A 22553-nucleotide genomic window follows, 5' to 3' on the forward strand; every position below is an offset into this window, starting at 1 on the left:
AATCCATTGTTTTAGAAACTTGGACTTTCTCTAGGGTGAAACCCCACGATTTTCGGGCATGCGACGCCAATGCTTGTGCATTGTTTCATTTTTGGAGGGGTTGCTTTTGGAAAATCTCATTTGTAGTCCGGATGTTGTCTTCAGTGGTGGTTAGAGTGCTGTTGTTGCGAGTGTTTCATCACCTTGACGGGGTCTTTGTTTCATTTTTTTTTATCTTTTTTCTTGGCTATGTGCGTCTTTGTTGTCTTTAGACATTTTCTTGATACGGAGATTGAGTATAATTGGTATCTTCGCGATATTAATATATTATTTTTATAAAAAAAGAACTATAGCGACCAACCTCCCACCTGAGTGAGGATTCTGAACTTGGGGTCTCACCCTTTTCACCAGTTTTCCACTATACTTGTTGTGGCTACGGTGTTGTGCACCAATACGGGGCTGAAGCACGATCGCAAGCAGCTATCTAACCAGCGATCCATTCTCATTTTCTAACGAGGCTGCCATCCATTGAAATCCGTGGTGGATGGCATCCTCGAGCTCTTTGGCGGGTGAGTTATGTGTTTCAAAGATCACGTTTGGTAATTAAAGATGGTGATCAGAATGCCTATGCCATATTTGTGCTGCTGGGGTTGATTCACTAGAGACGGGCGAGAGCTCCGACGTTGGTCCTCAATTCAGCGGAGAAGATTTCTAAATGTTGCGAGTCATCACTTCAATGTAATCATCAATCATCTACCCCATTTTTTTTAGATCAAAAGGGGTGAAATCCATTGGTTCCATTCAACATGCAACCAAAATGTCACCGAGTTTTCAAGGTGAGCTGTGGACTCGCCCAGTTGAGTTCGAAGACAAGACAAACAAAACAAAGAAAAGAAAAAGACATCCAAACGGAACTGGCTCCACGAGAATATATCTAGAAGGACAGGCGAAGACGACATTCTTCTACTTCGTGACATTCTTCCACGAGTATAAGTTTCTCGCAAGGCAGTTCCTGGTGCCAACGATCCACGCGCTCATCTGAAGAAGATTTGGCCTGAACTTTGTCAGTCAAATCATATACGGAGTACCTCATATGTGTGTGCAAACACGGTTGAGCCACTGGCTCTACGCACGTGCCGGCGACGCGTGGCGTTGTCCGGGAACAGCTCGGCGAGGCCGAAGTCGCCGATCCTGGCGCCGTAGGCGGCGTCGAGGAGCATGTTGCTGGCCTTGATGTCCCGGTGCACGATCGTGCCGGACGCCATGCCCTCGTGCAGGAACGCGAGGCCGTGCGCCATTGCCGACGCACACGCCGCGCCGGACGCTCCAGGTGAGCGTGGCCGGGTCGCTGGAGGCTGCCGTGGCTGAGGTGCTCGTAGACGAGGATGCGGTGGGCTGAGGAGTGGCACGAGGTTGGGGTGCTTCACGTTGGCGGTGACTCTGATTTCCGTCCGATTGCCAATACTCACAGCACATGATCATCAATCATCACTGAAAATTCGTCTTAAGTGCAATGTGCAGCAAAAGTAGCAAGTTTTGGAGTAGTACGAAGAGGAACGCAGGCCATTCCTTGACTTGCTGGTCATGACAACGAATGCCAGTACCGGACAGCTGCTATCAGAATTATCATGCTGATATATGTTGGCTGGTTGAATTGTGAACATAACCACGCATCAAAAACAAACATCATACACTGGACCTTTTCATCTTGGTTACATCATCCAGTAGAGACTTCTCCATCTTTCGCTAAAAATGTCAGTCATCACCAAGATTCAATAGTCATAAGTCAATTACCCACCCAACAGCACAGGCCAAACAACTGTTACATTATACTGAACTACCGTAATAACAATACTACAGTAAAATCAATGATGGGAAGAAAGCTTCATCAAGGTCCCTGCGTGAGTCTCTGTAGCTGGCTTGGGTCACCCAGCGTCTCCATTAGGAGACGGGGCGCATACTGAGCCTCCCCATCGTGCTCCTCTGCATCCTGGCAGAACGACATGATTATCGTCTCGACCCCCACCTCCACCACCCCGAAGAAAAGCTGAGCCACCACGTAACCAAGCGCCCAGCACAACTGCAAGCGCCGCCGATTAGTTAACTCCGGATACGTATGTATTCATCAAAGATGAATGCTGTGTTCAACCATGTTTCGAAATGATACAACTTGCTTACCAGCACAGGGAAGAGTGGAGATGATATCTTGTTGTGAGCAGACCTGTACTTGTGGTTGTCCAGCATCAGGAACGCGAAGAGCGCGCTGAACAGGCTCACGCACAGCTTTCCCAGGAAGAGGATCACGTCCCCTATGACGTTCACTTGTCCGATGCGCAGTATGTTGTTCATTATCAACCCGGTCGCGAGCTCAGAAGCTTTGCAGAATCCCTTCCCCGTAGTGGCAATCTGCACTAGCCATTCGCAATGGTGAGAAACCCATTCATATCCCACAAGCTAGCCTAACAAGGGAAACTAAAGCAGCACATATACTGTCAAGAAGATAACATACACAGTTAAGAAGGAAACATGTAGGATAAGCGCTGATACTTACCACAATATAAGCATTCCGGTTCACTGATTTGATGGTCCAATCTATGCAGCCCAAGCAGCAGTTAGACGAAGATGACACTGTCTTCTGGAAGCTGCTTCCACCAGCTGAATCAACCGTTTTCAGCCTACGGCGTAGTGATTTAAGTATCGACTGCACCCACTCTACGGTGGACACGATCAGTGAACCTAGAGCCACAGATCCAAGACTGTAGCGCAGCAAACGCTTCAGTGAAGACACCACGGTATGAAACGTTATGTCATGCTGCATAACATCGTTGTGCTGCACAAAGTAGTACCTTCTAGTGTTATCTAGAAAAATACTTAACTAGGTCGAGGTGATGAACATCACTGGGAAGTTCACGTCTATTATTGTTTGCCAGAGCAAGATTTGTGTGGTGCTTACCGACGTTTCACCACGTGCCCAGTAGTATGAAGCAACTGATCCAGCAATTACAGTTGAAGAGCATGCGATGAAGAATTGTGTTGCCCAGTAACAACCAAATAGGTGGAAAAAAATGGCAATGCCAATATGAGGGGTGTAATGGACACTGTACCCACAACAGTTGTCACAATTCACTTTTCCCTCCTTTAGATCAAAGGTACAGCAGTTTGCTTTGCAATCATTTTGTAAAACTTGACCAGAGCTGAAAAGATATAGTGTGGCTGCAAACCAGAACATATAGATGATAGCAAGGGCGAGGTATGGTACGACCGGAACAATAATGAGTTCCTGGACTTCACCAATGACCTTTGCAGCCACCTGCATCCAATTCATCCTGATGAGTGCTCAGAAAATACAAAGCTTATTGAGGGAGACAATGTGCATGTGAAGCCAGTTGATTCAGCACCATACGCACCTTAAGGACAGATGTCGCTTTCAGTATACGCCGAACTATAGCTATTGAAGTCAATAAAGCAATGATCATTACTATTGTCATCAATACAGCAGCAACATGAAGGTGGGTTATTTCCTAACAAAAAGATAAATGGTGAGATAACAAGAAGCTTAGCAGTATAGTGCTAAAACTACTCCCTCCGATCCATAATAACTATCGTGGTTTTAGTTCATTTCTAGTCAAATTTGAACTAAAACCACGACACTTATTATGGATCAGAAGGAGTAATATCAATAGGAGGCACAAGCATACCCGTCCACTTATGCTGACATATGGATCACTTGGACCAATTACAACAGTTAAGGGATCATTGCCAATCCAGCCAGCTGAGCACGTAAAATAGTCAGAATACATGAGAATATGTATAAGACAATCTGCGCTGATAAAGATCACATGATGCCATTTTACCAACTATTACCTCTGTTCCGAAATATAAGCCTTTTTAGAAAGCTAAATTAGCTTTCTAAAAAGCCTTACATTTTGGAACAGGGGTAGTATAATACTAGTATCAGTATTTATTAGTTATTACTACCTCCATTCCATAAGAGAAGGCATATAAATTTGGTCAAAAGTCAAACTATGTACAGTTTGAGCTAACATTTAGAAAAAACTATCAACAATTATGAAACTATATTCATATATTATGAAAAATGTATTTCATGATGTATCTAATACGATTGATTTGATATTATAGAGTTTTTCTTTTTTGTATAAGTTTGGTCGAACTTTATCTAGTTTGACTTTGACCTAATTTATATGCCTTGGTTTATGGAGCACAGGGAGTAGTTATTACTTACGAGTAGATTGGTGCATCCTACCTTTTATATAGAAGAACATTGTGACGGATATTACAAGGGCATTGAAGAGGATCACTGTTATCCATGGCATCCCCGCAACAAAATAACGGATCATCGCTAACCATATCACTGCTAGAAACTGTGGGAGTAACCCCCCACAAGCGATTAACACAGGCCAGGATTTCCCAATATCTGCAACATATCTCTGCACAATATAAAAAGGTATCAGTTCCAAGAATCTACACGTGGGCATGCAACCATGTGCAAGGCTCTCAGTTTTTTATCTATTTATTTGCAGGACCATAATTCTCCAATTGAATCTAATAAATTTAGCCAAATAATATTAATCACACGTGGCTGCTAGTTTTTTTAGAAACACATGTGGCTGATAGTTTATTTTAGAAAGACATGTGGCTGCTAGTATTTCCTTGTTGTATGAACATTTAATGTTATGTAGCTTGCAGAAAAATAATGTTCAACCAGAGAACAAAACTATGCTTTTCCTATACATGGACAGACCTGTCAGATAGGCACAATAAATTTCTTGTGAGACAGATAGATGGACTGACAGTGCAAGCAGTACAAAGACAAACCTTTAAGACAGAAGATTTATAATTGATGGTATTGTGAATAGTCTTGTCTATTAACATGTTTTCATCGATGCTGGCACCACCCATCCGCTGCCAATGCTTCAGAGAGACATTGGATGGCCGTGCAATAAACTGGCAGCTCCAGTAGACTGCGGTGACAGAAAAGGAATAAAATTAGCGGATGTACTTTGCATTCCTCAGATATTGGCAGCATCTTGCTGAGTATTCGCGGACTTGATATTCAACTATTCATGCCAGACTTACCATTTATACTTGGAAATATGATGGGGTAACATGGACCCTGCAACTGAAGAGAAGTGTTCCTCATCTCGGGAGTGAGGTACTCAAAATAATCATAGTCCCTGTCAATCCAATCATCGACAGAGAGCCGTATGTCACCTTCCGGGTAATCACAGACAAAGTTCAGCCCATCTTCTGCAGGGTAGGGGCATTCCATCAGGCAGATGGACTTAGCATCAGCTAGATCAATTTTGCTATCCTTTAGCCCACTTTGGTACACCTGGTTGGGGTTCATCCAGTAACGGACATCCAGCTCACTCAAATCTGGATCAGCATGTTTGCTGCCACATATGTTCCCTTTGTAGTCTAGTCCATAAGTTAGCCTGCATGACCAGAGCAGAAAATATCAATTATATATGGATATCTTCGCCAACAAAGGCCATTATAAGTTCTTAAAACATTTTTTTAACAACGCAAAATGAGTAGCACACGAAATGTTTGCAACAAAACGAATCTTTCGTGCTGCGCAACTCGCACCCTGTAGAATCATCACTTTCTTTGTGGGGACTGGGGACTCAATGTTCGTAAGAGCAGACAACTACAGCAATAAATCTCTGCAGCTCCTTAAAAGAGCTGTGCCAAAAATGGGAACAGCAATACATGAATGATGGCAATGTGAGCAACGGACCGTTTTAAGGACCACACTGTTTTGCTGTCTTTGTGTGTGTGCTGAATTGGAGGGTGGAAGCAAGGATTCTCCTCGTTTGGTCAAAACCTCACTTCTAAGATTAGTGAAACAAGAATGCATTGCATAGAGTGGACGGAAGCTCCACAATAGGCAACAAACACTTCTTGCGTTTTCTACTCAGTTGGAACTAGCAAACATCAAAAGGGGGCTAAAAGTAGAATTATAAAGGACCATATTCCGTGCTGCAAGGGTGCCGAAACTAGGGGGCAAATACATGGTTTACTTGGAATAAATTGAGCATAGATTCAACGCTATGGAAGCTCCATAATGGAGCAGACAGTAACTGTAACTGAGAGTAGAAAAAAGGAGCAAAAAATGAACGAGCAGGAACCATTTAGGAGTATCATGTTTTAGCCCCCTAAGCTTAACTTGTCCTCGAAAGATCTACATGAAACAAGAGCGAAATAGACAAATGCGGCACTCATTCACCAAGAGGAGTCACTCCTAATGGATTTTTTTAATGGAAATTAAGCGGCACCGACAGCGGCAGAAAGAGAATGCAAGAGCAAGAAAAAGGTGGGGAAGGAGAGCGACCTGAGCGGGTTGCCCTGGTTGAACCCGAAGCTGGAGTTGACAATCATGGCGACCGAGAAGGCGGCGAAGAGGGCGAGGAATGGCAGGTCGCGGCACTTCCGGTCGTGTCGAATGACGCCGGTTGCGGCGTCATCTCCTCCTCCTCCTCCTCCTCCGGCTCCGGCGGCGGCGGAGGAGAAGTGGCGGCCAATGATGTCGTCGATGGGCCCTCGCATTGCACCTTCCCCGAGCTCAGCTCAGCTGCTCTGGATTGGAGCAGTGCTGCCTCCTTCCTCCTCGGGTTAATGGGGAAAGTGATGCTCGTGCTGCTGCCGCCGGCTTCCTCTTCACTGGGACTGAGAAAGTGATATCGGAGCTAAAAGCGTATAGCACAGTTTACGCAACCTGGCACAGGAAGACGGTGACACTATTGTTTACGTGAATGAGGTGGCAGTTTTGCAAACTGCTTTCATGCAAGGAAGAAACATCCTAGATGGAGTGGCAGTTTTGCATGAGACAATACATGAGATACATACTAAGAAATTAAATGGGGTTATTTTAAAATTAGATTTCGAAAAGGCCTATGATAAGATCCATTGGTCTTTTCTTCAGCGAGACACTCAGGATGAAAGGTTTTTCTCCTGAGTGGCGGGCTCTAATTTATGATTTTGTGTATGGAGGTAGTGTGGCAATTCGGGTTAACGATGACACCGGTCACTATTTCCAAACACGAAAAGGGTTACGCCAAGGAGATCCGCTATCACCGATGTTGTTTAACATTGTAGCGGATATGTCGGCGATACTCATAGAGCGTGCCAAGTCTGATGGTCAAATTGAAGGTGTGATCCCACATCTGGTTGATGGGGGGTTATCTATCCTTCAATATGCCGATGACACAATTCTTTTTATGGATCATGATCTCGAAAAGGCTCGTAATCTGAAATTAATTTTGTCAGCGTTCGAGCGAGTTGTCGGGATTGAAAATCAATTTCCATAAAAGTGAATTATTCTGCTTCGGTGATGCCCAAAATGATATGGCTCTATATACAGAGTTGTTTGGTTGTGGGCAAGGCCAATTTCCTATTCGCTATTTGGGTATTCCGATTCATTATCGGAGACTTACAATTGCTGAATGGAAAATTGTGGAAGAAAGACTACAAAAACGCCTTAGTAGTTGGAAAGGTAATTGTTGTCCCTGGGAGGAAGATTGGTACTCATTAATTCGGTACTCACCAATATGGTACTGTATATGTTATCATTCTTTCTTTTGCCGAAAGGAATTCTGCATAAACTCGATTATTATCGATCCAGATTCTTTTGGCAAGGGGATAGCGAGAAAAAGAAATACCGACTGGTGAAATGGAGTATAGTTTGTAGTCCCAAAGATCAAGGCGGACTTGGAGTTCACGACCTAGAGGTTAAGAATTCAGCTCTGCTGGGTAAATGGCTTTTTAAGCTTCTTACCGAGGAGGGGATATGGCAAACTATCCTTCGGAGAAAGTATATTGGCTCGAAGACTTTATCCCAAGTGGTTTGGAAACCTGGGGATTCTCACTTCTGGGCTGGTCTCATGGCGACAAAGAATGTTTTCTTTCGCCATGGTACTTTCTCGATTAAGAACGGAGAACAGATACGTTTCTGGGAAGATGTTTGGTTAGACAATGCTCCCTTAAGTGAACAGTATCCCGCTCTGTATAGTATTGTTCGTCGCAAAGGTGATACCATTCGTTGCGGTAATGGCTACCTCACCCCCGAATGTGACGTTCAGACGGATTTTACTTGGACAAAGACTATTAGCATGGAATGATCTAATTCACCGACTGGGAGATATTCATCTATCACCCGAACCGGACGAATTTAGATGGAATCTTCATGTAGATGGCAAGTTCTCGGTTAAATCGTTATACAATGCGATCCTTCACTACGATACACCGGTTGATAATAATAAGAAAATGCGGAAGATGAAGATACCATTAAAAATCAAAATTTTTGGATGGTACCTTCGTCGAGGAGTTATTCTTACTAAAGATAATCTTGTGAAGCGAAATTGGCACGGAAGTTCAAGGTGTGTTTTCTGTCATCATGATGAAACTATTAAACACCTTTTTTTCCAGTGCCATTTTGCGCGTTCTATTTGGTCAGTCATCCAAGTAGCGTCTACCCTGTATCCCCCGACTAGTGTAGCCAATGTCTTTGGCAACTGGCTTCATGGTGTCGGCTCAAGGTTTAAGTTGCTTCTTAGGGTGGGGGCGCTTGCAGTTATACGGGCGCTTTGGCTAAGTAGAAATGACAAGATTTTTAATGATAAAAATTGTTCTTTGTTGCAGGTCATCTACAGATGTACAGGTATTCTCCGTTCGTGGTTACCTCTTCGGCGGGTGGAGAACCGAGACCTATTTACGGAGGTCCGTACACGGTTGGAGGCTACGGCGAGGGATACTTTTTCCCTACATGGGTGGCGGCATAGTCCGCGGATTGTTGCACCACCCTCATCTTAGGCGTTATATGATTCATCGCTTCGATATGTATTTCGCCTTTTTGTTATATACTTTGATTCCAGATACATAAACGGCTGTGTGCATCCTGGTTATGCAGAGGCTGGATGTAATTGCTTACCAAAAGTAATAAAGCATCCTTTATCGAAAAAAAAACGTGAATGAGGTGGCGAAAGCGGTGGGCCGCGTGTTGCGTCACGTGAAGTGACGGCTCCTCGACGACTCCGGCGCAGACAGACAGACCAGATCGCCCTGCCATGGTGAAGGCGGTGGTCGCCGACGAGGCGCGCATCAAGGCCTTCGAGGACGCCGTCGCCTCCTCCGGCGCCCCTCGAGCCCAGGTCACCCCGCCTTCCTCCCTCCCTCCTTGCGCTCGTCCGATTGCATCTCAGCCCGCCGCCGTCGTGGAAGCGGATGTTTGATTTGACCGGTTCTTCCTGCGTGCAGGTGGGGCTGGTGGTCGGCAAGCTCAGCGCCTCCTCCGACCGCGCCCTCGTCTACTCCCTGCTCCCCACGCCGCCCACCGACGCCGGCGAGCCTGCTTGCTCCCTCCGGGCCGCCGCCCCCTCAGCTGGCAAGGCCAAGTCCAAGGGAGGCGGTAAGGGTGGCGCCGCGTCTTCTTCCGACGCGCCACCGACGCTCCAGTTCGATGTCGATTGGGTCGCTGAGCACGCTCGACAGGTGCAGCCTCCTGTCATCACCTGTTACTCTGCACAAACTCCTAACATTACCTAATCTCTGAAGCTTTAGGATAGCAGTAGCACTCATCAACATTGACAATTTAGAGTCTGCTTCGTTCTTAGATGCAAACTCATCCTACGGAGTCTGCAACAAAATCCGGCTTCTATCATTAGTTCTCTCTTGTAAGTTTCAGGCCTGAGTGTTGTAGACCAGCAATATGTGTCTGATGTGAGTCGTATGGTCAATTGCATTCAAAATTCAGCCATGTTTTGGTTCTTTTGCTCGAACTTGTTCCAGGGTAGCACAACCTTTTTTGTCATTTCGACTAGGATTAGCTACATATATGAAAATGCTGCTCAAATTTTCTCCTGGTCTGCAGGTGTCGAGGATGCTCCTTGGAGGAATGAGTGTCATAGGTATCTACGTATGGGCCTCTGAAGGCTCCTTCAAAGCGACTTCTCCTTCTGTTTTATCACAGGTACCAATAATAATGTCCTAAATAACTGTACTACAGTTGTTGGGTCGCCAGCCCACCTTTTAGTGTTGTAAACTTGCTCGTTCACGGGTTTGCTATTTGGAATGAGATGGGCATATACTTATTATATGATAACAAAATAAGGTTGTGAGAAGACATAATGTAACTCAAGTCCGAGTTATTGCCCATAGAACTATAGAAAGGAGAAGATTTTTACAAATTAGGCTTGGTTAGTGCTTCATATTAGATGTTCCATGCTATATTTTCTAGTGACAATAAAATATTTCTAGTATAAGATGATGCTAGCTAAATCATTAACACTTGCCAAATCGAGTAGGCATGCTCTTGTTGGTCTTATCTCTCTTGTCTTTGGAATAAAGCTCAGCAATTAACCAATTTGATGTGCTGATCTGGGCCAACTATACTGCCCTAACCGGCCCAACTATCCTCCCTTACCTGGCCCTTCGACTTCCTAGGTGGTCTGGTCTTTGCTGTAACTAAGGATGCAAACCGCCAATCCGCAAAACAAGTTTCTAAGTATACACCAAGTCAGCTTAGTATAATTTCTTCCTAGGTTGACTTATGATATGTTTATATGTGGGCTTCTGCTAGTTCTGATTGCATTCCTAGCTATAAGAATGTTGGCGTAATGAGTCAACTTGAATGTAACAAGTAGGATACCTTTACCTTGTAATTGTAACAGCCTTTTACCATGCCATAATGACCATCTTTAGACCAACAGGCACCAACTTCTTGTTTGATTCTTTTGGTGAATTTTGGGGTCGGTGTACCTTCTGCTGGGATGTATTTAGATTGTTTTGCCAGCGTATTTCTGATCTTTTAGGCATATACAGTGACTTCTTCGTAATTCTGTTGTTCCTTGTATTGGGGTTCTAGGGCATGCCATTGTACAGATTATCAAACTGATGTTATTTTCCAGGTCATTAGAGTGGTTTCTCAGGCAGTTCCTTGGTACGGCAGTGATTTTGATGAGAGGCTGCTCATTCATCTCTCTTACAGCCCGAGAAGGTACTGTATATTTTTGCTATCTTACTTTGATTTCCTCTCCCCCAATAAGTAGATGTGGTAGGCTGGCAGCATCTTCTTAGCACTTTGGATTGATCAAACTTTAGGAATCTGCCGAGCTTGGATTTCAACAATTCGTATCTGGTTTCTTTTATTGTGACTGTCCTAATTTTTTATGTCAATAATTGTTACTGCTCATGTAAAAATTTCATTGCTCAGCTACATTCTGATTTCAGTTCCTTTCTGGAAGGAACAAATACAGTTAATACACACGCAGGTCATAACATAAGAAATTTTATCCATTACAGGTGGGCCTGTCGTATATGTGAGATGGCATCAGGAAGTTTAAGGCCATGTGACTTCAAATTTAGCAAACTGTTAACTTCACTTCAGACTTTCAGATGCACATACAATTTTGAGACAAGGTACTATTTTCGGAATGTTGCCTAATACTTATCTGGGAAATCCTTGTGTCATTTATGCCCTAAAGCTAGAAGGGTGTCATTTTAGGTGAACTGAATTTTGTTAAATATTAATTTACCAAAACAAACAACTGTACTTGTCAGTTTATAGTCGCATGTGCTGTAGCAAATCCGTGAATTTGGCAATGTTACTTTTCCTTTTAGTGGGCTTTCATCTGTCTCATTCTGGAGTGATTATATACTTACAATGCATATTGGCGTAGGTTGAATGTTGTCCAAGCCGAGTCTTTTAAGAAAGTTATGTCAAAGGCAATCAGTCATCTCACAAAGGAAGTGCAGAATGCCAAAGCTTTAGTTGACGGAGTTCTGGTAAATTACCACTCCTTGGCCTTTTTGGTTGGAGAAGTGCAGTAAATCCAATAATGTGCATCACCCTAAAAGACTGACAGTGAATTCTTTAAGTTCTTGTTTGTGTATAACACCCAGTTAAGCTTATAATGTTCTCTATGTTCTCATCTAGTTGTCAGATGATATGACCATCACTTCAGAGAGTTCACACAAAGTCGATTTTCTTGTACCTTTCAAGACAAATTTGCCTGCCGGAGGTGCCTCCCCTAATGCTGTTTTTTACTGTGTTATATAGTTCATTTCTCTTGTTATTATTTCAGAGCCTAATAGTTAGTGCTTACACTAAAGAATGCAGTTTAGAGGGAGTTGCTGGGTTGCTTGTCTTTGCTGGATCTGTCAGTGCATTGGCATACTTGGGCCCAAAAGAATCTATCACAGAAGCTATATCTGATCTGAAGGTATTTATGAGATAAAATTCCCGCTGTTATCTAGTTGCCACTTTCTTATAACATGTGTCTTTTTGAGCTTGGAACCACCAAATTGTATGACTGGATATCAACTGAAAAATAACTTGTCATGGTGAAAATGAATAGGCATTTCGATAGACATTTCCACACTGGGTTGGGATTTTTAACAATCTGATTCTTCATGAGTTTACTGAAGTTTAACAATAGGAACCCTTTATTAACTATATATATACTGCATAATTATTCGGTGTCTGCAATGTAGAACTGTAGATGTTTATTTTCACTTAGTGGTACTTTTCATTGTTAGCCTACCCCTACTTGCTTGGAAAAAAGGCTTTGATGTTGTTGGTGCTTTTCATTGTTACTCCCTCCGGTTCATATTAATTGACTCTAATATGGATGTATCTAGACACATTTTAGTTCTAGATACATCTATACTGAAGTCAATTAATATGAATCGGAGGGAGTACTAGATTTTTCTGCAGGTTACTTGCCACTGCAGTATTAACTGCTCCTTATTATAGTTGAATTGAATCTCCAAAGAGTTAACATTATAAATCGGTCCTGCATTGGTTTATTTCTAGTCATTTTAACTTTTTGTTTTATAAGATAGTCATTTTAAATTAGTTGTTAGAATTAAGCAATATATTTTAATGGTTAGTAAACTAATAGTATTGCATGCTTGCCTTTTTACCAATCCTCCTCCCTATTAAGGCGGACATCGTTGCGAGCCTAAGAAGCAGATTGGATATCATCCTCGATGATGATGAGGTAGACGATGACTCGACCACTAATGATGTGGAGAATTCACCATCTCAGAAGGCCACACAAGTTATATTTCACGAGTTGAGGTATTTGCTATCTTCTGGGCAATATTTCTGTTTTGAATAGAACGGAAAGTACACCCGCCATATTTTACAGTTTTACACCCAACACTTCTCCTCTGATTAATGTTTCCAGAATCATAATACAGACATAGTTTTCCTTTGATTATAAGTGAAAAAACGTGCAGGCTAAACTGATGCAGTTTTTTATTCGGAGCATCTCTGCAATGCATGTTTCTTCTACGCAACTGATCACATCTTTTCTTTTTGCAAACAGAGAACCTTATAGTTTCTCATTCCCTCGAAGGATTCTGATTCCTTGGTTGGCTGGCTCCTATATATGCGACTACCTGCAGCAATCAGAGACAACAAAGGTACTCTTGTTCTCCTAGCTATAGTTTGAATGCACCAGGGATCTCAGTTATCAAGCCCAGAATAATAAACTCTTGTAGCGTACGTGCATAGCATGCCTATATCCCCTATATCTTGTTCGCTGGTTAGTCTGGTGGCATATGGCTTTGTCTCGCATACTGCTAAGAACATAGTAGGATATGTTGGACTTGACTCACCTTGTGTGTGCTACCTGCAGGACGCACTAGAACGCTGCAAGGAAGTGATATCACTGGAAACAGACCTGGAGGACTCCTCAATCCTAGAACCAGAAGTGGCAGCGGCTTCCGCCACGATAGCATCATTCTGGGATGTGGTGCCTGGTGCTTCGTCACGTGCACGTGCTGAGCCCAGTCCGAAAGATGGGCCCTCTGAACAGGCGAAAAGCTCAAGGAGAGCACAAAGCAGCAGTTTCAGCATCCTAGCTGCTTTGTTTGTGCTCCTGGTTGCTCTTTTGGTTGGGTATATGTTTGCATTTTCCGCCAACTCGAAAACCTGATTAATTAAATGTGTTACATCACCCAAACCAAGATGACATGTTTTGTGTATCTTACATTTTTGTCCAAAATCCAACTCTTGAAGTGAAAAGTGTGGAGTCCTTTTCTGCGAACTGTTTGTAGGTGCTGCGGCAGCTGCGCATACATGAACCATCCTTTTCTATGAGAGGGACAAATCTTATATGGAGTATTTTTTGGGTGATGTAAGCTGTGGGGTCGTTCTCATTGTTTGGGCATTGAGATGTGTGATGCCTAGACTACCATAGTAGTAGAAGCTCATGATCACGCTCCAGTTTGCACCCACCAAAAGAAGAGAAAAGGCATCTGGCCTGCGAACAGATGGACGGCTCCTAATTAATCTTTCTCCTGTTTGGCTGGCAAACATTGGCATCGAATGTGTTCTCTGCTGGTAGTATAGTTGTTAATCATATGCTAAGTTGACGCTACCAGTGAGTGTTGGCCTAGGGAAGTAGGCATCTGACTGTTGACGAGAACCACCTGAAATGAAAGTCAACCAACAGCAGCCAATCTCTGTTTCTCAGATTGGGCTTTGATTTTGACATGTCAAGATATCTCTGTCTGCAGCTCTAAATATCATCCAAATATTTGTCGTTGCTGCCAAGATGAGAACACCGTTAAACAAGCTGTAGCTTACATACATGCACACTAGCCAATAGACGCTGACTTTCGCTGCCCTGCCGCCTGCCTCTTGGTGTGTCAATGAGCCAACAAATCACCAGCAGTTCAGCTCAATTCCCAACTAGGCCCGGATAAAGATAAACTGACATAGTACTACAAGGCAACACCTGCACTCGCTTAGGTATAGCCTCTGCACAGTCAACTCACATCTCAGCCTCTCTGCACTTGGATCTTTTGTTTTATTCGCTACCGGTTCAGCATTCCACAAAATATAATACAAGAAAGATTTTTTTCATCCCTTTTGCTAGTTCTAGATTAACAGAGAATTAAGTTACTTCTAGATCAACTCTAAAACGTAAGATTTGCTTCAAGATTCGTGCACATTAGAATTACATATGAGTGCGCAATTACATGTGGGTATGCAATTGCATTTTTTCCCACAAGTACACACGAATTGTGTATGGAATTGGGTGATCGAGAATCAAATTAATTCTAGGTCGACCGAGAACTAGGAGAACTAATGCCTCATCTGACCCTCGGTGAAACTATTTCGGAATCTAACCTCACCGACTAGTATGAAATCAAAGTAGTGCATATCGGCGCCAAATATCTCTGGTGTTGAATCAAGTCGGCGCCACAAGGTCTAGGGCCAGCGCGGCGCCTAACCGCTAAAAATATCTCGTGTCGAATTTACTCGACGTCTAGTCAAATTTCCTTGGCGTCGACCTGCAAAATTTTGGCTCCATCGATCCCCATTAGTGTTGAATCCAGTGGTTAGATTTCGAAATAGCTTTGTAGAAGTTAGATGAGCCATTAGTTTTGCCTAGGATGGCAATGGGTACCCATGATCCGCGCCGGATAAAAACCCATTAGGAGCACGAGTATGAGATAAAATATTACCCATGGATACGTCAATGGGAAAATTTCATACCCATCAGATAGAGCGGGTACGGGTATGGGACCATAGAACCCATACCCGCGTACCATTTACCGGCCTAAAAATTTGACAAGTGTACCGCCGACATACTTAATTTTCCTCCTAACCACATATTCATGTAGCTAGGCCAAACCTCAGCTTCCCTATCCCACAGTGGGTGGAACGTCAGTGAGGATTAGACCCTACTTAGGACCGCTTCACCTTATGTCATGTGTCTGCCGTGGTTTATATACTCTTTACGTGATCACATCCCGATGTGTTGTTGTTTATGGAAAAGTGTTACAACTTATAATATGCTCTTTTTCATAATTATGTTTCGATGTTTATAATGTGTTGTTTTTATAAATTATGGTTACATGTTATTTATGACTTTTTTTGGGGCCAAATTTATTGTGTTGTAAGTGCGAGTATTTTTACCCGTGGGTACCCATTTACCCTACCGGGTGACGGGTATGGAAAAATCTTGTACCCATCGATGGGCATGGGTACCCATTTATCCTGCCGGGTGACGGATAAGATTGAAGATGACAGGTGATGGCTCGACCCGTACCCATAACCTGCGGTGCCATCCCTAGTTTTGCCAAAGGTCAGATCTGTAAAAAAATACAAGTGTACAACAGTTGCAAGCAAGTACAGTACTATATACCAAGTAGAACAAGTAGCACAGACGTCACTCGTGCTAATGCTTCCCTCCTATAAATCCTGCGCTCTGTTTGGCGCCTAATCTAACAACCTCAGTCCCCCTTCCCCAACACAAACATGACATCGGCACCGGCGATGGCCACCACCACCGCCGATCCTGAGGCGCTCACCGGCTTCCACGGCGACGCCTCCAAGCAACCGACGTCGCTGCTCGGCCGGGCGCGCGACAACCTGACGTTCCGGTCGGTGTGGTCGGAGCTCAACGGCGCCATGGGCGACCTGGGCACCTACATCCCCATCGTGCTCTCGCTGTCGCTCTCCCGCCACCTCGACCTCGGCACCACGCTCATCTTCACCGGCATCTACAACGCCGTCACGGGCCTCGTCTACGGCGTGCCCATGCCGGTGCAGCCCATGAAGTCCATCGCCGCCGCCGCCCTCTCCGACCCGTCGTTCGACATCCCCGAGATCATGGCCGCCGGCATCCTCACCGGCGCCTTCGTCCTCCTCCTCGGCGTCACCCGCCTCATGAAGCTCGTCTACTGGTTCGTGCCGCTCCCGGTCGTCCGCGGCATCCAGCTCGCGCAGGGCCTCAACTTCGCCATGGCTGCCGTCAAGTACATTCGCTACGAGCAGGACCTCAGCAAGGGAAAGTCCGCGGGGAGGCGCCCCTGGGCCGGGCTCGACGGCCTCGTGCTCGCCCTCGCCGCCGTCTGCTTCATCATCCTCGTCAACGGCGCCGGCGAAGACCAAGTCCAAGTGGCGCCGGGCACCGTTGTCGCCGACCAAGAAGAAGAAGAAGGAGGCCAAGGAAACAACAGCCGCAGGAGCTGGAGGCGTCGCTGGGCGTCGGCCATCCCGTCGGCGGTGATCGTGTTCGTGCTGGGCGTGGTGTTCGCCATCATCCGGCATCCGGCGGCGGTGAAGGAGCTGCGCCTGGGGCCATCGAGGATGCGGGTGGTGCACATACCGAGGGAGGCGTGGAAGCAGGGGTTCATCAAGGGCGCGGTGCCGCAGATCCCTCTGTCAGTGCTCAACTCGGTGGTGGCCGTGTGCAAGCTGACGCGCGACCTGTTCCCGGAGAAGGAGGCGTCGGCGACGTCCGTGTCGGTGACCATGGGCGCCATGAACCTGGTGGGCTGCTGGTTCGGCGCCATGCCGTGCTGCCACGGCGCGGGCGGGCTGGCGGGGCAGTACAAGTTCGGCGGCCGCAGCGGCGCGTGCGTGGCTGCACTTGGCGGGCTCAAGCTGGCGCTGGGGCTGCTCCTCGGCGGCTCCGTGCTGCGCGTGCTCACCAACTTCCCGGTCGGGCTGCTCGGCGTGCTGCTGCTCTTCGCCGGCGTGGAGCTGGCCATCGCTGCCAGGGACATGTCGACCAAGGCGGAGGCGTTCGTCATGCTCGTCTGCACCGCCGTCTCACTCGTCGGCTCCAGCGCCGCGCTGGGCTTCCTCTGCGGCATGGTGGCGCATGGCCTGCTGCTGCTCAGGGCATGGACAGTTTCTTCCATGTAAAAAATGAGAACTCTGGATACATGTACAGTAACCAATTTAGGCTATATGCATCTATCGATGCATAGGCCAGGCGTAATGAAAGCTTTCCAATTTCTAAAAAGAAAAGTATAGACACCAGCAATTGGATCAGATAAACCAGATTAATCAAGCGTTCAGATATACAGTATTATTACAGTTCATCTCTTATGCTCTTCAGAAACAATCTTAGCTCTCTCGCTTTCCTCTCGTGATCATCATCTTCAGGAGACTTAACACTACTGTCAGCTTCGCTAATGTCTATGACATTCTTGTCAAGCTTAACGTTCCTTCTCCTGTTGACAATGGCCGGGGAAGGAGAACACAAATCAATGGCGCCAGCTTCTGATTCCGCCAATGAATTAATCTGAGCATTACTTCGGCTACTGGAAACCTGGGCCCCATCGACGACTGGCGATGATGCTTCCACCGGCACACAGCCGTCGCCGGTTCCAGATTTATGTCTGCCATCTGAAGCGCCCAGCATGCTGCCTTTCTCAGGAAGATTGCTTAGATCTGTCAGAGCTCTTCGTTCAGCTTTGTTGCAGGGTGGCAAGTCTTGCAAGCTGCAAGGTCTATCAGCAACCAGAGGCAGGGGTGATGACAGATCAATCAGGTCGTCGTCCAGGGTGAACTTCAGAGCATCACTGGAATGGGTGCTACTCTGTGACTCCAGATACTGAGCATCACTGGACTGGGTGCTACTCTGTGACTCCAAATTATGAGCACCACTTGACTGGGTGCTACTTTGTGACTCCGTCATATCGGTCAGCAGACTCTGGCACTGCAGATCAATCCCATTCATGGTAGCTGTGGTTGATCCGATGAACTTTTGGGACTTGCATGCCCGGAGGGGCGGCGATGGAGAAGACAGATCAACGATATCCATGCCAGGTACCACGGCATGTCCGTCTGCTGTCTGAGGGCAACTGCTTGCAGGCGGAAACGTGGCACACTCCGACTCGATACCTAACAACAATTCTTGGAGCCGAGCATCAACATCTTTTACTTCAGCTTGTTGTGCTGATTTCTTGGGCCTAGCTTTCCTCTTCTGCTTCTTCTCTTCATCCTTCTTTTCCAAAAACTCAGTTATCTTTTCTGGGCATGCGCTGTAATTGCACAGGTGGGGCACTTCAAAAGGTTAGTAAACTAAATCCTCCTTATAATATGATCGCATATTAAGATAAGTATATTACAGTTGAACTTGAGCACTTATAATAGCGACAATATAGACTAATTTATACTTCTGAACTTCTCTTATACAGGATAAGAATTTAAGCAAATGCTTGGCTGTTGCAGTGTAGGAGAGGAGGGGTGAAATTACTACTACCTTCTGATGAGATCCCCTGGAACCACTGAAGTTTGGAGCCCATACATGTTTCTCCATGAAACCTCATAATACTCGCTTCCATGAACTTTTCGCTGCTTCGTGATTGCCAATACAGGGCATGGTACTGGAATCTGCAAATTAGATGCTTCGACTTGATAAGTAGAACTAGAATGTTTACTTCAGAAATGCCCCGAGAATGCAAAGATACTACCTCATTCAACATTGGATTCAACCCAAGAGCTGAAGACGTCGAGCGAAGATTTGAAAACCTTCGAAGTTCTCTCTCAGCTATCTTAGGAAGGATGTATTCATCTGTAAACATTCTCAAGGACATAAGTAATAGTGATAGTACATTCCTATGGCATATAGCTGCTAAATCCAGGCAAAACAGGCTAGGATTTCAAATACCAGTCTTCTCTGGGGTCCATTCAAAATATTTCTCACATATCTGTTGGAACTCTGACCGACGAAACGGGTGCTGGCAGCATACCCTATGGACATAAAAAATATTAATAATCAAGAGAAAACCGTACGATTTATGTTGCAAAAGAAGAGAGGAAGAGAGCTAACTGAAGAAGCATATTTCTACATTTTTTACCTGAAAATAACAAACCAAAAAAGGCAGTAATCCAATAATTAATTACCTCTGCACATTTTCGGAATCAGGTGAGTGACATTTTGGCTCCAGAAATGCGTTTATTACCTCACGGAATTGACCACCAGAATCTTGACTCATCCCAACCTCTGTAAGTAAGAAATACAGTGCATTATGTGTGTGGTAACAGTGTAAGATGTAACTACATAGCTAAGGAATACACATTACAAACTTCTTTACCAGATGTAACTACATCACCAGCCTTGTTTTGGTTAATGCCAACTTTTTTCCCTTTACATTTTCTCGTAGCTTTTACTCCATCAGATAAAATCTGATCAAGGATGGAATCATCTCCTGCAGACTTTACAAGACGACATGCTGCTTCCTGAAGCACATAAGAGAACCATTACAGGCTATAGAGTTTAAGATAGTTAAGTATAAGAACTCATCCAATACAATCACACTGTACTAAGTTATAGAGTATTACAGAGTCAGCAGTCCAAGAATAAACACTATGCATTCCGTGCTTACCGGGCCAAAACCACGAACTCCATTAGAATAATCACAACCAAGAAGCAGCGCAAGTGATATCTGGAAAGTTCAGAAGAGAGAACCAGTTCAAAAGAATGTATCAAGTTTGTGCATTCTAGGACTAGAAAATAGGAAGCACTTTAAAACTCCTGATGAAGCAGAAACAAGTAAAATACTAAAAAGGTGAGTCTTTTAATTAGTTATTGGGGGCAGGTAGCATCATTCTATTGTTGTTGAACATTTACCGGACTGAGCAAACAATGGTACTAGTCGGTTTTATTTGTGTACAACCCCCCATGACCTTTATGTAACTATAAACCATTCCATGCTAGCTTGCTGACAAAAAAATAAAAATATCAAAGGTAATTTTATTTGGTATCTCTAAAATAACTCTATGTGGAAATTATCTACTTTTAGCATGTCAGATGAACAGAATAGAACCATTGCGAATATAATTGCTGCATCTCTTTGGGGTATTTATCAGATTTTTTTTCTTTTTGGTCATATTGTATTTGATGGAAGAGTCAAATTATCAGTTACAAGATATCCCATAGGGTCAACTCAAGCAGGATAGGTCATGCAACATACCAGCGATTTTCTGCCAAAACCAAGTTTTTTCTCTATGTCCTCCATTTCATAGCAAACGACATAACCACCATCCCCTATTTTGAGAGAGAATATGAGCAAATCACAAGAGTTTAGGCTATACAGATAGGGCAGCTTTGTAATAAAAAATAAACAAGCAGACAATCCAATGTAAGGGTTCTTTATAATTATAGTAACATTCAACAAACCAGCAGTTCTTAGTGGTCAACTGTACCTATGAAAACATCTCTGTAAACCGTCCTTGCGCCAAAAAGAAAAGCATCTGAATCTGATGTAAAACAGCCTTCCTGATAAAACATAAAGAATAAATAAGTGGACATGCATGATATCAGGTGATTAGGAGAAGTATTGTACTTACACACACTGAGGTTAAATTTAGCAATGCACACTGTGCTTCTGCTTCCTCCACGCTGTTAAAGAAAACCAAGGAATACAGTTACGGGAAGACTTCCAACAATTTCAGGTCTATTATCAATTAATGGATTGACTGGAGCAGAGAGAAACCTACCCATCCAAGCAAGGGATGCCCAGGGCCAACCCTAGATGCTTCGCCTCTTTAATCATGCGCGAGAATTCCGAACTCTTATTCCGACGCAGCGAGGTCAATGGTTGCGAACTCGTATCATCGCAATTAGCCTAAAGTGAATCAAGCAACTGGGTTCACACAAATGAAATTGGCCACATCATATTCCAGGAAGTGTGGAGTTTGGTCAAATCATAACTGACCTCAGAACTGGATCCCAGCCTACGTCTATAAGTAGCCAACTTGATTGAAGGTATTGCCCCATCTGCAGATAAACAAGAACATCCAAGAACTGAATTTTATGACAAAACCTGATCTGGCAACCCATTTCATTCACCCTACTCACTAAATTTTACAGCCCTAGGTGGGAAACCGTAAATAGGGTAGGGCGAGGGATATTTCGGGATTGACCTGTGACGAAGATGAGGCTGCAATTTAGGGCGAGGAGGGCGCGGATGCGGTGGAAAAGGTTCTTGAGGTAGACCTTGTCCTTGACGAAAGCCGGCGAGCGATTGGCGGTACAGAACTGCACGAGCCAGCAGGAGAGATCTACGCATACCTTCTTGTTCCTGAGCCGCCAACGATGGAGAGCACGGAATCAGCGGGGGAAGGTGAGGGAGGGGGGAACACGCACGCGAGAAAGCGAGCAGGGTTGTGGGACTCACTGGAGGTGATTGAGCGGCAGCTTCTGCTTGCAGGAGTCGAGAATGTCCCACAGGTTCTTGACCCCCATGGCTTCTACCGCCGCCCCGCACTGCCGGAGCCGGAGGAGACGCCGGCGGCGACGACGACGGAAAGGGGGGGTCGCCGGTGGTGGTGGGGATTTGCAATTGGGTTTCAAAATTGGGAAAACGGCTGTTTTCTGGGTAATAATTTTTCGGGAACGCGGTGATCCGCGTGGCACGCCTCTTGCACAAGTTTACATAATTCTGTAATACGCTTTCAAACTTCGTCCACAGATACACAGAGGGCGCATTCAGTTCATTCATGGATTGTGTATACATCAACCACATGACCTCGGCCTGGCCCGAGAATGCTCAATTTCATCGTTTTCAGTTAAACATATGGAAAAGTCTTCCTTTCCTTCGGAGGCTGCGAGCGCACGGTGCCTCCAGGTCGCGTGCCGTTCGATGGGTTTGATCGCTCGTTCCAGGTCGCGCGCTAGTCTGCCGCTTTACTCCAACATACGTGGGGCCCACTTTAGATCTCCTCCTGCGATTGCCCAGATCCAAGCTCCCATGCCGTCGATGGAGACCACCTCACTGCCGGTATTCCTCCACCACCA

The 22553-nt window shown here is 45.0% G+C and overlaps 4 protein-coding genes across 4 annotated transcripts; 2 read left to right on the forward strand and 2 right to left on the reverse strand.

The window, feature by feature from the left end:
- Positions 1 to 1652: 1652 nt before the first annotated feature.
- Positions 1653 to 6633, reverse strand: LOC124691418 (choline transporter protein 1-like). The gene is made up of 10 exons (XM_047224707.1): positions 6335 to 6633; positions 5077 to 5435; positions 4816 to 4961; positions 4244 to 4427; positions 3678 to 3751; positions 3387 to 3500; positions 2933 to 3289; positions 2531 to 2809; positions 2158 to 2385; positions 1653 to 2059 (listed from the first exon to the last, which is right to left on the reverse strand). Exons 1-10 carry the CDS (start codon positions 6547 to 6549, stop codon positions 1868 to 1870), a joined length of 2148 nt encoding a protein of 715 aa, XP_047080663.1. The 5' UTR covers positions 6550 to 6633; the 3' UTR covers positions 1653 to 1867.
- A 2425-nt stretch (positions 6634 to 9058) lies between these two features.
- LOC124691428 (protein odr-4 homolog) lies at positions 9059 to 14145 on the forward strand. The gene is made up of 11 exons (XM_047224715.1): positions 9059 to 9149; positions 9256 to 9489; positions 9869 to 9967; positions 10905 to 10993; positions 11299 to 11415; positions 11676 to 11781; positions 11933 to 12017; positions 12109 to 12218; positions 12942 to 13078; positions 13329 to 13425; positions 13641 to 14145. The coding sequence occupies exons 1-11, from the start codon at positions 9066 to 9068 to the stop codon at positions 13938 to 13940; spliced, it is 1458 nt and encodes a 485-aa protein (XP_047080671.1). The 5' UTR covers positions 9059 to 9065; the 3' UTR covers positions 13941 to 14145.
- A 2128-nt stretch (positions 14146 to 16273) lies between these two features.
- LOC124683321 (molybdate transporter 1-like) lies at positions 16274 to 17827 on the forward strand. The gene has a single exon (XM_047217863.1). It carries the CDS (start codon positions 16274 to 16276, stop codon positions 17666 to 17668), a length of 1395 nt encoding a protein of 464 aa, XP_047073819.1. The 3' UTR covers positions 17669 to 17827.
- Positions 17722 to 22001, reverse strand: LOC124656096 (single-strand DNA endonuclease 1-like). Its single transcript, XM_047194904.1, has 14 exons — positions 21934 to 22001; positions 21680 to 21837; positions 21472 to 21533; positions 21254 to 21381; positions 21104 to 21155; positions 20960 to 21032; positions 20728 to 20801; positions 20140 to 20199; positions 19849 to 19993; positions 19658 to 19757; positions 19422 to 19504; positions 19225 to 19325; positions 19014 to 19144; positions 17722 to 18792 (listed from the first exon to the last, which is right to left on the reverse strand). Exons 1-14 carry the CDS (start codon positions 21999 to 22001, stop codon positions 17838 to 17840), a joined length of 2190 nt encoding a protein of 729 aa, XP_047050860.1. The 3' UTR covers positions 17722 to 17837.
- Positions 22002 to 22553: the final 552 nt, after the last annotated feature.

Source organism: Lolium rigidum, chromosome 1, assembly GCF_022539505.1.
Source record: "Lolium rigidum isolate FL_2022 chromosome 1, APGP_CSIRO_Lrig_0.1, whole genome shotgun sequence".
NCBI lineage: Eukaryota > Viridiplantae > Streptophyta > Magnoliopsida > Poales > Poaceae > Lolium > Lolium rigidum.

What these genes read in the sequence shown, in the direction of transcription:
- LOC124691418 (XM_047224707.1), bottom strand. Translation starts at nt 6,549, where the DNA reads ATGCGAGGGCCCATCGACGACATCATTGGCCGCCACTTCTCCTCCGCC. An exon ending in AATGTTCTTCTATATAAAAG is followed by an intron (nt 3,752 to 4,243) that starts GTAGGATGCACC and finishes TTACGTGCTCAG; the next exon opens with CTGGCTGGATTGGCAATGAT. An exon ending in GGGCACGTGGTGAAACGTCG is followed by an intron (nt 2,810 to 2,932) that starts GTAAGCACCACA and finishes TACTTTGTGCAG; the next exon opens with CACAACGATGTTATGCAGCA.
- LOC124691428 (XM_047224715.1), top strand. Translation starts at nt 9,066, where the DNA reads ATGGTGAAGGCGGTGGTCGCCGACGAGGCGCGCATCAAGGCCTTCGAG. An exon ending in TCGCTGAGCACGCTCGACAG is followed by an intron (nt 9,490 to 9,868) that starts GTGCAGCCTCCT and finishes CCTGGTCTGCAG; the next exon opens with GTGTCGAGGATGCTCCTTGG. An exon ending in GTTATATTTCACGAGTTGAG is followed by an intron (nt 13,079 to 13,328) that starts GTATTTGCTATC and finishes TTTTGCAAACAG; the next exon opens with AGAACCTTATAGTTTCTCAT.
- LOC124683321 (XM_047217863.1), top strand. Translation starts at nt 16,274, where the DNA reads ATGACATCGGCACCGGCGATGGCCACCACCACCGCCGATCCTGAGGCG.
- LOC124656096 (XM_047194904.1), bottom strand. Translation starts at nt 22,001, where the DNA reads ATGGGGGTCAAGAACCTGTGGGACATTCTCGACTCCTGCAAGCAGAAG. An exon ending in TAAATTTAACCTCAGTGTGT is followed by an intron (nt 21,033 to 21,103) that starts GTAAGTACAATA and finishes ATGTTTTATCAG; the next exon opens with GAAGGCTGTTTTACATCAGA. An exon ending in TGGTGATGTAGTTACATCTG is followed by an intron (nt 19,758 to 19,848) that starts GTAAAGAAGTTT and finishes TCTTACTTACAG; the next exon opens with AGGTTGGGATGAGTCAAGAT.